This window comes from Lynx canadensis, chromosome C2 (genome assembly GCF_007474595.2).
Source record: "Lynx canadensis isolate LIC74 chromosome C2, mLynCan4.pri.v2, whole genome shotgun sequence".
Classification (NCBI taxonomy): Eukaryota; Metazoa; Chordata; class Mammalia; order Carnivora; family Felidae; genus Lynx; species Lynx canadensis.
In genome coordinates, this window is record NC_044311.2 from 71,756,997 (window position 1) to 71,773,368 (window position 16,372).

The 16,372-nt window shown below is 45.5% G+C and overlaps 1 protein-coding gene across 1 annotated transcript in view; it reads left to right on the top strand.

Moving 5' to 3' along the window:
- Positions 1–16,372, top strand: part of USP13 (ubiquitin specific peptidase 13) — a 120,375-nt gene continuing 104,003 nt past the window's right edge. The window contains exon 1 of the mRNA XM_030328910.1: positions 1–185. Within this exon, the coding sequence (XP_030184770.1) occupies positions 18–185 (168 nt within the window). The 5' untranslated portion in view covers positions 1–17. The remainder of the gene's footprint in view (positions 186–16,372) is intronic.

The window sequence follows — 16,372 nt, forward strand, 5'->3', positions numbered from 1 at the left end:
GGGTGCGCGCCGCGGCCATGCAGCGCCGGGGCGCCCTGTTCGGCATGCCGGGCGGCAGCGGCAGCAGGAAGATGGCTGCGGGAGACATCGGCGAGCTGCTGGTGCCCCACATGCCCACGATCCGCGTGCCCAGGTCGGGGGACAGGGTGTACAAGAACGAGTGCGCCTTCTCGTACGACTCCCCCGTAAGTGAGGCTCGGCGGCGCTCGCGGCGCCTCGGGGGAGGGTCGCGGTGCCAGCGGCCTGTGGCGGCCGCGAGCCGCGGAACTGGGCGGCACGTGAAGCCGGGGGAGAAGATGCGCAGTGGCAGCCGGGGGACCTCCTCCCGCGGCGGCGGAGTTGGCTCAGGGGCACTGCAGTTCGGAAAACACTTAGTGAGCGCCTGCTGCGTGCCGGGCGCTGCTTTCCCCGAGGCTGCTGCAGCTGAGCACTGGGTCGCCGAGGCTTAGCTCCGCCAGCCTTCCTAGGCTGACTGGGCCCCAGCTCCCAGCTGCCTGGCCCCAGCCCCGCCACCGTTTGAAAGGTAGATCCAATGGAAGAGTTCCCTGATCTGAACTGCACGTTGCGGATGATTTGCGTCCTCCCCGGGGCGAGAGTGGAGGGCGGGCGGGTGGACCGCATCGATCCCCCGTAGACACGCACAACCCTTCTCTTTCTGGGACCGTTTGCTCTGCCCAGGGATTCCCGCTCCTGGACGATTCTGATTTCCTCGCTGAGCTTTTCTATCTCCACTTTGCATTGCTCCCCCACTCCTTTTCTTCCCGTTAGAATGTCACAGGAAACCTTCGGGTGCCTCCAATTGGGCAGCAGAAATAGGGGGTCTACTGGATTATTACGGTTCCTTTAAGTCTTTCCCCTTCCTCTTCTAAATGAGTAGCTGGGGCTGAGATGCATTAGTATAAATTATTAAAAGTTTAGTCGCGGGTTGTGACCTGAGACTGGAGGGGGAAGTTACGACAGATCCCCGCCTTCCACCCAGGGAGGTTGGTGGTGTTTTTCACCAGGTGGTATGTATATGTGTGACAAGGAAAAGGAGGGTGAATGTCCCTTTCAAGAGTCAGATGGGCTTCAAAGTGACTCAGCTGTCTGGCGTTTATCATGTCTTTTTGAGGACCAGGTTATTTTTATCCACCCACTTTAGATCTCATGTGTCACCGGCAGATCTCAATGCAACCGGGAGGTGCATTGGATTAGAGGGACTGAGGCAGGTTTCAAACAATAGTCTAACACATTTTATTCACATTATGTAGAGTATCGTTGGAGGGGGAAAAAAAAGAAAAACCAAATGAGAGACCAATTTTCCAAAGTATCCTTTATTACCTGGTGGGTTGATATTGGCTGATGTCAAAGCATATTTGTTTGTTATACATTGAAGTCCCGGAATTAATATCCTCTCTCTAGGATATTTAGTTTTTCTTTTATGCTAATTTCAGATCATTTGGGGGATAAAAATTTTGCTTTTCGTTCATTACTTACTTATTTTCTTTCAAAAAGGTCTAAGTGGAATGAGATGGTTGTATTTAATACTTACATATTGTGATCACACTACTTAAAGTGACTGTCAGCGGTGTCATTAAATCCTGTTCTCCACAAAGTATTTGAAAATGCCATTTTCAGATTTTGTGTCTAGTGATGGGCAGGTTCCCATTAATAGCTCCTAAGGGTGGAGAGGGATGATGGTCTTCCCTAACTTAAGCAACTGACCGATTGTGAAGTCCAGGAAGAAGAGAGTGGCCTAGGCTTTCAGGATAGCACAACATGTAGAGTGGATAAAGCTACTTTTACTGTATTTGATCTGCGCTGCTCTTCAAATTCTTAAAACTTTGGTATTAAAAATCTTTACCACATTATATAGTATGTGGCAGGTGTGAAAAAAAAGCTGATTGTTTTAATTCACTTCCACAAATAGTTACTGGGAGTTAACTGTGTGCCAAACACCATTCTAGAAGCATCGTGTCCAGTGTAAAATGATGATTTCATTCATGTCACAGTAGTTCCTTGGGGAGACTGGGCTTATTTACAAGGCTGATGAATCATTATATTTCATTATCTATGGGGAGAAAGAGAAAGAAGGTTTTATAACAAGTGATGTCAAAACACTATGTATGATAACGCAAGATCTTTCTCTCTGGTACTGCTTCATCATGAATCACATACAGGTTCTTGAGCACCTACTGTGTGCCAGCTCCTACATGCTCGACTGTGAGAGCCAAACAGTTAAATCCACTGGTGCCAAACACACCAGAGGCTTTAATCTACAAGTGCCACAGGACTGTGGTAGAGGAAAGGCCAAAACCATGTGAGTGGAAAAAATTATCATCCTAGCATTGGATACTTTTGAAAGTAGCCATAGGTAAAGATGGATAGAAATAAAAAAAGACCAACGTGCAGTAAAGGTAAATCACATGGGCAGACACATAAAGTGTGAATGTGTTCTCCTTATTTGCCTGTGATGTATTGGGAAGAAAAAGATTGATTTAATAAGTAGTGAGGTCAGAACCAAGTAAGTAGAGAGTAGACGATGAGAGCCTTGAATACCTACAACAGGATCTTGATTTTATGTGGTCAGTTATGGAAAACTGTAAGTTATGTGATTTAAAGTAGAGTTAGAGGAAGACTAAATTGATCATTTTTTTATTATGTATCTACTATTTCTCAGGCGTAGTGTGGACAGCTTTGTTATTCCCACCTGTGTGGGTATGAGGATTGGGTTGGACTGTATGGTAACTCATTTCAGTGTTCCTTCCTTTCCTTCCTGTCTTCTAGGACTTTGCACATGGCAGATACTCAGTAACACTTCTGGAATGAGTGAGAATTTGTTTTTTTTCACCTACCAATTCATCCCAATTTCATCCCAGGCCCATCTTCTCACCTTGACCTACAGGTTCACCTCTCCATGACTTGGTTCATCTTGTAAGATGTGTAATGGGACTTTCCTGGAGAGTGAGGACTTTGCATCTTTATCCCCAGCTGCTGGTGCAGCATCTGGCATATGTATATGCCAGGAACTCAACTAATGCCTAGGAAATGTATGAATTACATGTGGTTATAGGTTCTGAAAATGCTGAGGATACAACATATAAGAAACAGTGTGAAAGGAATCATGTAGGATTATCATGTAGAATGTGGTGACTTTATTGACTGTGGGGGACAGATATGAGAGAGAGAACCAGACTGGCAGGGTTTGAACCCAAGCTCTGTCTCCCAGCTGTGTAACTTGTCTGTGGTCCAGTTTCTCCCTTTGTAAAATGGGGGCAATAATAGAACCTACCTCATGGAGTTGTTTTGTGGATTAAATAAATTAATATGTGAAGAGTGCCTGGCCAAGTAGTAATCACTATGGGAAGAAAAGAAAGAGCTAAAGAGAGTCAGTCACGGGTTGTAAGCCCAGTCTTCAGAGTTATATAGAAAGGTTGGTGTGGTTAAGTGAAGACATTGGTCCGCACTTTTCTCACAAGCCTTCATGGACCACCATATAAACTCTACTTCTCTCCTTGGTTGTCGAACCCCTCATTCATCTGCATACACTCTGTGCTGCCTCCCCTCAGCTTCTAGGTTGCCAGCTCTGGGGAGGCCAGTCTCTGGATCTCCAGTGGCTAAGACTCATATTTCCTTTCCTGGAGCCACCTTCCTTTCTTGATCATCTTTGGGAGTCTTTCTCAGCCTTCCCTTTCTACTTGAGACTTCATCCCTTTCTCTGAAGCCCATTTTACTTAGAGTCTATGTCATACAACAGAGCAGTTACAGTCTGTCTTCCATAGTTTGTCATCACTTCCTTCTCTTTTCACTTAACTGGGAGTTTTAAAACATCTGCTAGATGTGAAGCTTTTTGCCAAGCTTTAGGAATGGGGACAAGGAGGGCCACTCTTGTGCTATGTCCCTTCCCCACCTGTCTGGATGTGGAGAGCTTATCTTATGCCTTGTCTTAGGTGGGGTCAACTGAAAGACTGAGACAGGAGCTTAGCATGGGCAGTTTATTTTGGAAGGGTATCCCAGGGAACATAAGAGGAAGAACGTCCAAGGGAATAATAACAAAAGGAAAAAGGGAAAGCCAATCCAAGAGTGAGTTATGGAGCCGGCTGCTGCAGTGGACCACTGGTGCTCAATCCAGCCAGGGACTCCCTGGGGAACTGTTGAATGTATCTCAGTGTCCTCCGCCTGGGACATGGACGAGGGGAGTGTTTATCCACTGGCTCCCGTGGTCTGTTGATCAAAGGTGCTCCAGGAGTGAAATGCTCTCACTCTTCGAGGTTTGTATTTGTGCCAGAGGGGCTGAGCAGGCTTCCCAGCACCAGCAGCTGCTGAGAAGAGAGAGGTCTCAGGCCACACCTGCTGTGACAAGCAGCTGCAGAGGTGGCTCGAGAGGATGTGAGAGTCCCTCATTCCTCTCCTTCCCTTCCAGCATCAGCATTATTTTGTCAGAGGGATCTTGTTTCCCATTCTCTGAAGCTCTGAGGCCCCTTGGTGATGTTGAGATGTCACTGCTGGTTCTCCACATTCCTGAAAGTCTTTGTAAAACTCTGGGGAACTGGGGCCTCATGGTAGGGGCTGGTTTACATATCCGTTGGGAAAGGCTTTGCGATCCTTTACTTGTAGGAACAGTTCCTGTTAGGGACTCACTGTGAGCTGCCTTCCAGGCAATGAGACTTGTCATCATGGTGGTTACTGTAGGGGAAAAATAATTTGGGATCTGTGTAGAAAACTCTTCCTCCTAAGGGATCAACAGATACAAGATAGTAAAACATTTATTTTTTCCTCTTTGAAGATATAAACAAACTAATTCTAATCAGGTTTACATATTAAAAGTTCCTTTCTAAAATTTTTTTTTTTTTTCAACGTTTATTTATTTTTGGGATAGAGAGAGACAGAGCATGAACGGGGGAGGGGCAGAGAGAGAGGGAGACACAGAATCGGAAACAGGCTCCAGGCTCTGAGCCATCAGCCCAGAGCCTGACGCGGGGCTCGAACTCCCGGACCGCGAGATCGTGACCTGGCTGAAGTCGGACGCTTAACCGACTGCGCCACCCAGGCGCCCCAAAAGTTCCTTTCTAAAAGCAACTAACAAAAACATTTTTTTTAAGTTTATGTATTTATTTTTGAGAGAGAGAGAGAGAGAGAGAGAGAGAGAGAGAGAGAGAGAGAGAATCCCAAGCAGGCTCTGCACCAGCAGTGCTGAGCCCAAAGCAGGGCTTGAACTCATGAACTGAGAGATCGTGACCCGAGCCGAAACCAAGAGTCAGATGCTTAACTGACTGAGCCACCCAGGCGCCTCTAAAACATTGTTTTATAGCAATGATTCTCAAGATTCTTGATCCCTGTATACTCAGATATTTTCAAGGACCCCAAAGAGATTTTGTGTGGTTTCTATTTATATTTACCATATTAGAGATTAAGACAGAAAAATTGAAAACAACTTCCACTCTGTTAGTTATTAGGCTGATGATGTCATCAGATGTCATGTAGTCTTCTGAAAAATGCCCCTGTATGCTCAGGATAGAACAGGAGTGAAAAAGGCAGATAAGTTCATGTCATGAAAATAGTTTTGACCTTGTAGATCACTAAGGCTTTGGGGGCATGACAGGTCATACTTTGAAAACCCAAGATCTAGAGTTTAGGTAAGAAAAGTACAACTGGCTGCTTCAGTAACACATCTCACCTGTGTTGTGGCTTTTATGGGTTCACGTTTTCACATATGTGGGGATTGAATAATTGATTGTTAACCTTAGCTCAACTATAGAAGTCATATGTGTCGTGTACATTATTTTTTAAACTCATGTCCATTTTTTTGAAGCAAATTAAAATGTAGAGAATTTGACTACTTTAGAAAAAAATTACAGCTACTTTGCTGGGAATTGTTGGCCTTTTTGGAGATGAGAATACCTTATTCTTCTGTGAGCGTCCCTGTAGTGTGATCTGGCTGGGCTGTTTCTCTGAGAACCTAAAATTTTAGCACCCTGTTTTTTTCCTTTGGCCACTGGCTGGGAGATTTTTGTCCTCTTTTGCCGGGAAAGGGAAGGTCTGCCCGCCAGTACTTGGGGAGCAGGGAACTGAGTGGGAGGAGAGCGCGAGGGTGGTCTTGGCATCTAGATGTTGGATACTGGCTGGATACGGTCTCCCGGTCCTCAACCCGTTTTGTTAAGCCATCTCCTATGTTGTAGGGGCTGGGAACCTGGGCACTACAGTTGCCAGAATCCTTTGACAGGAGGGTTCTGATTTCGGTTCTGCCACCGAGAGTTTCAGAAGAAGCTGCTACTGCTATTGCAGCAAAGGCACATACCAGATGTGGGATTTTCATCAGCTTCGGAGTATCCGTCTGGGACTCAGAGCTACCTCAGCCATGGGGGAGCTGGGATCATCTTTGCAGTTTCTTAAGATGCTTGTGCATCTTGATTTCCTGAACATGAATGGTGGTTTCTTTGACCTTGGCTCTCACAGCTCCAGCCATGATTGTTAAGCAAACCTCTAATGCCCTGTGTTAAACGCCTCCCTACCTGAAATACCTAGAATAGTTGGTATTTTGGGTCTACATCTGGACTGATAGACATACATTACACATACACCTCTAAGTCTCCATGTATTCAGAATGGAACCCTTATTCCTACCTGAACTCCTTGTCCCACAGACCCGACTGCTGTGTTTTTACCTGCTTCAGAGAATAAATCTCCAGGGGTTACCAGTGTGGGAGGCACCACTGGGAGTGGAGGAGGGATTTGGGTTTCTGACTGCTTACCTGGATGGATTTCCAAACCTTCCTTCTCCCTTTTTCTTTTTTTTTTAATGTTTATTTTTGAGACAGCACAAGCAGGGGAGGGGCAGAGAGAGGGGGACAGAGGATCCGAAGCAGGCTCCCACGAGCCTGATGTGGGGCTTAAATGAAGTCGTGTACTCAACTGACAGAACCACCCAGGCGCCCCCAAACCTTCCGTCTTGTTTTACCCCTTGTTTCACACCAGTTTCCAGAGTTACCTGGAGCTGCCGGTTGTGGAGCCTTTTGGAAATTCAGGGGTATATGTAAGATAGGGTCTTGGTTTTCTCTGTTGCAGGCCTAGGGTTCAGCTTTGTCAGCTCGTCTTAGTCTTTTAGTGCTTCTCCATCTTCAGTCCTGTTTCTATGGTTTATGTGTTTAAAAACATAATATTTTGCGGGGTGCCTGGGTGGCTCAGTTGGTTAAGTGTCTGACTTTGGCTCAGGTCATGATCTCACAGTTCGTGGGTTCAGGCCCTGCATCGGACTCAGCACTGACAGTGCGGAGCCTGTTTGGGATTCCCTCTTTCTCTGTCTCTCTCTACCCCTCTCTGACTTGTGCTTTCTCTCTCTTTCAAAAATAAATACACTTTAAAGAAAATAACATTTTTACAGTTCTTTTCTTTGGGTTTCAGAAAGGAGTGAATTGATTTATTTGTGTAATCTGCCCCATGTACGCTAGAATCCCACTTTTCCAAATGAGTAATGAAGGAGTCATTTCCTATCTCTTTTTGGCTGCCGTTAATTACCTTTTAAGTTGTATCGTTTTTAGAGTTCAGGAGTGTAAGGGACGATGCTGATCCTGTCAGGGAGCCTTTTGGGAAAGTTTTTGTTCTCAGTTGTAATGAGTCTGGACATCTGTGCAACTCCGAATTCTCTTTCCACTCCCCTGTGTTGTCCTTCTGTGGACTGGAGCTCTGTAAAGGTGCTGCGCTTCATTTAGGGCCACAGGCTAGGAGATGTACAATATTATCAACTCTGCCTCCCTCTCCCTCTCCTGCTTTTAAAGAAACTGTGAAATACACATAACATAAAATTTGCCATCTTCACCGTTTTTAAGTCTGCTGTTCAGTAGGCCTTAGGTACATTCACACTGTTGCGAAACCATCACCACCACCCATCTCTGGAACTCTTCATGTTGCAAAACTGAAACTCTGTCCCCCCCCTTGAACAATAACTCCCCATGCCCCATCCTCCCAGCCTCTGGCAACCTCCATTTTATTTTCTGTTTCTATGAATTTGCTCTAGGTCCTGTATCTAAGCAAGATCACACGGTCGTTATCCTTTTTGACTGGCTTATTTCACTTGCCGTAATGTTTTCAGGGGGTGTCCATGTTGTAGCCTGTGTCACAATTTCCTTCCCTTTTAAAGCTGAGTAACATTCCAATGTATGTGTATAATGCATCGTGTTTATCCATTCACGTGCTGCTGGACACTTGGGTTGTTCCCACTCTTTGCCTGTTGTGTGTAATGCTGCTGTGGACGTGGTGTGGCTCCCATTAGAGACCAGGTTCTGGTGTAGGCTCCTCTCTTATCCTCAGCCCAGGCCCAAGCCCTCATCATCTCTTGCCTGGACTCTTGCGCAAGAAGCTTCTTCACTGACTACCTTGCTTCCCTTCCAGTCTGCCATAGTGCACTCAGTTTTTCTAAAACATGGGTCTTACCATGCCATTTCCCTGCCTAGATGTTTTCAAAGCACCATTGAGACTTTCCTAACACAGCACCTCAAATCAGTTTACCAAGTCGATCCAACTTTCCCTGCCAGTGTTGTTACTTAGCACCTGCCCTCTACTTACAGTCCCTTTGGCCAAGGGACTTTGCCTTCTTCACACGCTCCATGCTTTCAGCACTCCATGTGTTGGCTTATGCTCTTCCCTTGGCCTGGAATGGCTTCTCCCAACCTCTCACCCCCCTGGGAAAACCCCACTGATCCTTAAAAACCAGCTTGGTTGTTCTCTGTGAGGCCCTCACCACTGCCCCTCCGCCCCCCAGCTGAGTTAGACACTTGTTTTCCTGTGCTTTCAAAACACTCTGTACATCTCCATCACGGTTGGGATACTGCTTGTCGAGGACACGGAACAGTTGGGGTCTTAGAGAATTAAAGGGAAAAGAGAAGACAGAAGACTGTGCCATTTGTAGACCTGTGCTAGTCACGCTGCATCTGTCCCCCTTTTTCCCCCTATTTTTTAAGAATCATGAGCATATCTTTTGGAATAAAAAATGTTATTAAAATTAACCAATACCATATATTTATTCTGTCATATTATAATCTGAAAAGTTGTAAGCTTGACCCTTGTCAAGCTAGGGAAAATTGTCTTGGGTACTTGCTGAGTGTTTTGTGTGTTGTGATTCTAGATGCCACAGGGATCTTGGTAGAGGTGTTCACACATGGTGGCCCTGAGGGAAGTGACAGGAGGGCTGGTCTCTGTGGATGTAGCCCAGGCATCTGTGCTGCTGCTCACGTCCAGTATTGTGGGCCGTCAGCCCAGGACTCCCCTTGTCCCCATGCATAGGGAAGATGGGAACAAGAGCAGCTATTTTTAGGGCTGGAACAGGAGGTCAATACAATAATGACAAGAATTGAATGAATCTGAACATGCCTGCAGACTAGAGATGTTGCTTGAGGTGCACAATAGTATGTGCTTCCTGTGATGAGATTAAAAATAGAATGTTTTGGGGCACCTGGGTGGCTCATTCAGTTAAGTGTCCGACTTACGATTTCAGCTCAGGTCATGATCTCGCGGTTCATGAGTTCGAGCCCCACATTGGGCCCCACACTGACAGTGCAGCGCCTCCTTGGGATTCTTTCTATTTGTTCCTCCCCTGCTTGTGCTCCTGGGCTTTCTCTCTCTCTCTCTCAAAATAAATTAATTAAATAAAAGTTTTGTGTTAATTAGCAAGCATTAATACTTACTTAGAACCTACAATACATGTAGCACTGCCCTGGGAGAGTTTGAGTATTTAGGAGGGAAACAGGACCACAGTAAAGATGGGTATGGCATGGATGTTTCTAGCATGGTGGAATATGAGTGCCAATTTTGTGTATCTGTTAGGTGTCAAACACGGTACTGGGTACTTTTATATACATCTCATTTAATTACAATAGTAACTGGCTTGTAAATTATAACTACTATTGTTACTCTATTTTACAGAAGAGGAAACTGAGAGTCAGAGAGGTTAGGTAGCTTGTTCAGGGACTTGTTCAAAGACTGGTATATGACACAGAAGTGACTTAAGCCCTGATGTGTCAGGAGGTTAGACCCTGCAGCACTAAATAGGGTATTTAAGTTTTAAATAACATGGCACTTGTAATGTATGGAGATTTCAGACATGAGAATGAATAATCAGTAAAATCTGGCAAAGTTACTGGTCTGGACACCTGGATGGGATCTGAAAAAGTGGCATTTTGTGGGAGGAGGGGACCGAGGCACGGAGCTGGGACCGAGTTCCGCACACATGTAAGGAAGAGGGGGAGACTGGAAAGCAGGACTGAATCCTCTGTGGGTTGTAATGGTGGGTCTTGTAAGGTTAGGCCGGATGGGCTGGCCAGTTATGAGCTAGGGGACAGTGGTTATTTGCTGTGGCTGTCCTGGAAGTGGAGTGAGAAGTGAGGTTGAGAGGTGGGGAGAGCTTGAACGCGAATCGAGCTAGGGCTCCTGTAGTTTTGGGGGTGGGTTCTTTCATTGGGGTGATGACAGTGGGGTAGAGATGGCAGGGTGGCGGGAACAAACTCAGAAATTTTGATCAGTGTAGCTTAGTGACCGAATATGCGGTGGGTGAAGGCGTGGAAGGAGCTGGAGGTGACTTCAAGGCCTGGAGCCTGACAGAAGGAGCGTATCAAAGGCATACATGAGGTAGTTGAGATGGTCAGTCAGGTGGGGGAGTACTGCGTGGAGAAACTCAGGAGCTTGGGGCCCTGTGTCCTCCAGGAATTAGAAATCTGAACAGATAATCACGTTGCACGAGCAGTCATAGATGGAATACATGCAGACTTTACTGTTTTATGAAATAAAATCACTAGAGTAAATCTGCCCCATATGGACTCCATGGGCGATTGGCCTAGAGGCGAATAGCTCTTGTGAGTTGCACTTAAGGAAACTTTCTCCTAATCAAACCAAAGGTTGCTTTTTTGGTCTTGGTTAATTTTTTGGGTGTGGCTATACAGTGGTGACCAGGACACAGATGTCTCTGTCCCAGCAGCTGTTAGAAATAGGCTTAGGGGCACCTGGGTGGCTCAGTCGTTTTAAGGTCCAACTTCGGCTCACGTCATGACCTCACGGTTCGAGCGACAGAGTCCTGCATGGGACTGCACTGACAGTATGGAACCTGCCTGGGATTCTCTCTCTCTCTTCCTCTCTCTCTCTCTCTCAAAAATAAATAAATGAACTTAAAAAAAAAAAAAAGAAATAGGCTTGGTGGTCTATTAGTGGGATTCATGGATTGACTGGCCAGGAGGAAAGAGGAGCAGGCAGGGGTCAAGGGTGAAAGTAATTCAACTATTGTATCCTTTAGGTACAGCTGCTGAATTGCTCGTTTGGACGTGCCATTTAGGTAGGTTCTGCCATTGAGTCTCCAGCCTGAAGCTTTGGAAGGAGCCCCAGCTGATGTGCACTATATGTCTAGGCCTGCAGCGGGATCACTGACAGATCCAGCCTAGTGGCTGGACATCAGTTGATGAGGGTGGGTGAGCCGTGGGGCCGCCCGAGCCTGCAGCTGCTTCGCCAGGGTCTTGGACCCCAGCACGTTGGGTGTCGCTGCTGTCTGGTCAGGGAGCTGTCAGCCTGGAGCAGCCATCTCCCGGGGACCCCAGCCGTTCTTCCGAGTTTGGGAAGTGGAGATGGCGGGGCCTGCTGAAGCCTCTCTTCTCCCCTTCAGGACAGCATGGCAGAACACCTGGCACAAGCCACCTACTCGTGTGCTCTCCTTTGCCTGCCCGGTCTGCTTTCCTGGAATGAAACAGCTTTGGTAAAAAAAAAAAGAAGAAACTGCTCTTTTCTCCGAGCTCCCGTGGTGGCGTGTGCTTACTGACAGCTGCCCACCTAGCTCCTGCCACCAAAACAGCATCTGCTTCTCTGTTGCACCAGGCAGCATGTGGAGGGCCAGACTGGCCTGGGTTCCACCCCTCCCCCCTGCACTGTTACTACTGAGTAGCAGCATGACTTCAGCTGGTGCCTTACTTTCATTGAATTTCACCGGGCCTTTGTCTCTGTAGTACCTACCTTGCAGGGTTGTTATAAACATGGCTTCCCATTAAACCTACTTAATGTTATCTACCTCTCTAGTGGGATTTCGTGGCAGGGACCCTTCTGAGAAGAAGGTGAGATGGGAATTTATAGGGTCTTGGGGTTGCCAAGGAGAGACATCCCGTACGTGGCAATTCTGCATGAGGTTCTGCCCTACAGCAGAAGCCTTGGACGTGAATGTGTGCTGGCTTCCTTGGACGGGGGGTACTCTGTTCAGCGCTATTATACTCAAATCCAGCTCATAGTGATGGGCTTTTATGGGTTCTCCTGGAAACCTAATCCTCACATTTAATAGAGTTTGTCAGGGGAAATGCATCCTGAAGAAAGCCATCTCTTTTTAAAAATGAGAAGAAATGAGTATAAAAGGTTTTTACCTTTGACAAGGTAGTTTCACATTTTCTCTTCTTGTGTGTCAGCTGGGAACTACTTAGGTGGATCGTGGCTTCAGTTTAGCACTGCTGAGGACGCTCACCTCAGTGTCTTCACTCTGATGGTTTTTACTCTGCCCATGTGTCCTATGAGCATCATAGTAGCTGCTCCACAGGCCTTGCCCTAACCCTTCCCCAGCCGTTCTGGTGACAGCATCCTCATTGCTCCAAATACCCAGAGCAAGCATTTGGTTTTATCCTTAGGAAAAAAGTTAATACATGACGCTTCAGTGGAACAGTAAATTTGTGGTGTGTCAGAACGTAGCTCTTTGAACTCTGCCTTTAGCTGTCTGGGTTGGCTGCATGGCTCTGAGGCATACGTGGGAGCCCTCTGCAGAGAGGAAAACGTCAAAGTGGGAGCAAACTGGAAGAATCATCACTGCATCAACATTTCTAGTTTTTCTTAACACTTCATGCTACAAGCATGATTTATCGACATTCAGCAGAGAGACCTACACTCTCCTGGGATTATATGCATTTGGTTTTTTCTACTTAATTTATTTGGATAATTTTATTTCAGTGGATTTGCCGTTGGAAGCAAGGTTTTATAGTTTGCAAATATTGCATTCTGGAAGTTCTGTTCTACTGGTGAACTATGTTTTGACAGTGCTTTTTTTTTTTTTTTTACCATCACATTTCTGCTTTCTGTGGATTGCATGCTGGCTGCCCTTGCTCTGGAACCTTGTTTTACTTTCTTATTGCACATTTGTTTCCCATCTGCCTGTACTTAGTTTTTGCACTTACAAACTCTTGTCTGTTTGTTTTGCTGTAGAAGCCAGAATGTATTGGGAATCTGTGCTCTGGTCATTGGAATATTTATATCTACCATTCAGATATATGGAAGTACCTGCGGGGCAGAATTAATAGACAGGTGGTTGCTTGATGGAAGCAAGAGTTGAGCAGAGAGAGGTGGGTAGTCTTACGAGTCTAAGAGTTAAAACAGGAACTGTCCTTGATCCTACTCTTTCCCACAAACCCCTACAATCTAATCCATCTTCTTTGCTTATGGGTTCTATCCTAAAATTATAACCTGCATCTGCCAAAGTTTCCCCATCTCTGCTATGAGTCCCCTTCCCTGACCTCCTGCCACCTCCCCCAGGCTAAGCCACCATCTTGCCTTACTTAGTTAGACAAGAACTGTCTAAAAGAACTTTCTGTGATGATGGAGTTGTTCTGTATCTGCACTGTCCAATATGGTAAGCCCTAGCCACATGTGGCTATTGAGCACTTGAAATGTGGCCAGTGTGTTTAAGAAACTGAACTTTTAATTTAACTTAATTTAGATCTAAATATTCACATGTGGCCAGTGGTAGCGTGGGTCTAGATTGCATAGCCTCATGACCATATACCCTCTTGACCCCCACCCTATAGATCCCTCTGGTAGCCAGAGTGATCTTTTAGTAGGATTACATGTCATCAGAGCACCAACTATGCTTCTCTCTCTCTCTCTGCTGAATAAACGCCTCCTGCTCGACACCCCACCAACTTCTCTTGCCCCCAGAGAAGGCATCACAGCTTCATTCTCTTTTGTAGCTGTTTTGCCCTTCACACAGACGATATCTCTATCTCCCTTCTGTAAACATGCATGGTGTCTACCTGAGGTGGGGTACAGTGTCCTTGATTTGTTTCATTTTTTTGTTGTAATCACATTCTCATCTGTCTCCCTGAGATTATATTCCTCATCACCTCTTTTATTGTGTGTTCCCAAATTTCCTTACCTACAGCTTTTGAAATAATCTCTTAGTTTTTTCAGGTCACACTTTTATTGTGAGTTGCAAGAAGATACAGACTCTTAAAGCTATGAAGTTGGTTGTTAAAGCCTAAGGAAAGCTTGGGTTAAGAAAAGGGAGCATTTGTTCTATTATGTGTACGTATATTTGGTTCTAAACGTATTTAATTAAGAAAAATTTTATTGTTTTTTACTATTAAAAATGAATCAATTAATTTTTTTTAATGTTTATGTATTTTTGAGAGAGAGAGAGAGTGAGCTGGGGAGGAACAGAGAGAGAGGGAGACATAGAATCCAAAGGGGGCTCCAGGCTCCAAGCTTTCAGCACAGAGTTTGATGCAGGGCTCAAACTCACGAACTGTGAGATCATGACCTGAGCCAAAGTCGGACACTTAACCAACTGAGCCACCCAAGTACCCCTGAATCAATTTTTTTTGAGAGATTGAGAGAGAGCATGTGTGGGGGAGGGGCAAAGGGAGAGGGAGGGAGAGAATCTCAAGCAGAGTGTGGAACCTGACGTGGGGCTCGATCTCACAAACTGTGAGATCATGACCTGAGCTGAAGTCAAGAGTCAGATGCTTAACCAACTGAGCCGTCCAGGTGCCCCCAAAAAGGAATCATTTTTTCTGAGGAAAAATGAGAAAATGCCAAAAGACAACATGAGGAAAGCAATCCCACATTATCTCTTCATGCTGAGATAACATCGCATGCCGTGTAGTGCATGCATGTTGTGTCCATTGTAACGTCATATGCAGGTTTGTTACCTGCTTCTTTCACTCAGAAATACCATGTGCTTTTCCTATATCAGGAATTACTCATTACAAATCAATTTTAATGGCTGAGGAGTGTTATATTTCATGAATGTACCATATACTTGGGCATTCAGGTTATTTCCTTTTACTGTTACAAGCAGCTTGTCAGTTGATTTCTTTTTCTTTGCTTTTAAAAAAAATCAGTGTTCTAGAAAATACTGTGTTGTCCTTTTCATCTGCCTTTTGCATGCGTGTGTGAGTCACAGTCTTCCTGGGTGTTAGTATGTAATTTGTCCTGGACGTGGATTTGTTGTGACTCCATCTACCTACATCATGTTTCTCTTTGCGGCAATGACCGCTTGTTTTCCACACTGTTCAGTGGTTATAAAAACAAGTGTTACGCAGCGACTCTGTTTCCTGAGTGCACTGTTCACACAGGCTCACTCTCCCTTCCTGTCTTCCAGCGGGGGCTGGTCTCCAAGTCTCCAAGAACACACCATCGTAAACAAAGTTCTCTGAACACCTACTGATTGACAATGTGGTGTATTTTTATTTAAAATGACTGTTCACTTGCTATTCTGAAAACATGTAACCTTGACCTTTATATTCACCTCAGTTTTAATATTCTTTCAAATGGCAGCGGTATAAAAAAAGGTGACTTCGTTCTTGATGTTACTTCTGAACGGCATGTAGGATAATACAATGTAAAGTAATAAACGAACAGCTATGTATCCATCGTATTTATATTGACATGCTTTGAAGAGTGCAGTTAAACAACATATGGGCTTCTAATGTTGCTCCTCTCTCTTTGATTGTGAGGTGGGAGAATTGTCATGGGAATCATTATAGAACTTCAGAGAAGCCCTGAGTGGTATTTCTTGACTTCCTTGTGAATTCAGGTTTCTAAATCAAGTGTTACACATTGGTCACATTTCTGTTTAGTGCATCATGAAAATGCTAATTAGAATCTTATTTAGCTAAAAACATGCAGGGAAGCGCATATTGGTCGTTCTGGGCTGGGTGACCTCTGAAAGCAGGGGCCAGATAGGGTCCAAGGTGGGATAGGGTGTGGACATGGCAGCCACAGTCCTGAAGAGCCAAGGAGGCTGGCTTGGTCACAGAAAGTAGGAGAGCTGGGGTAATGGGGTTCAAGTGTCCAAGCTGCTAAGGGCTTGACTTTAACCGAACAAACCTGAAAACCTAGTGTTCCTGCAGGCGCCTGAGGCTGTTTTTCTTTTAAAAAAAATTTTTTTTAATGTTTTTTTATTTCTGAGACAGAGAGAGACAGAGCATGAGTGGGGGAAGGGCAGAGAGAGAGGGAGACACAGAATCCAATGCAGGCTCCAGGCTCTGAGCTGTCAGCACAGAGCCCAATGCGGCACTCGAACTCACAGACTGTGAGATCATGACCTGAGCCGAAGTCGGTCGCTCAACCGACTGAGCCACCTGAGGCTGTTTTTCTATGCACGGTCATCT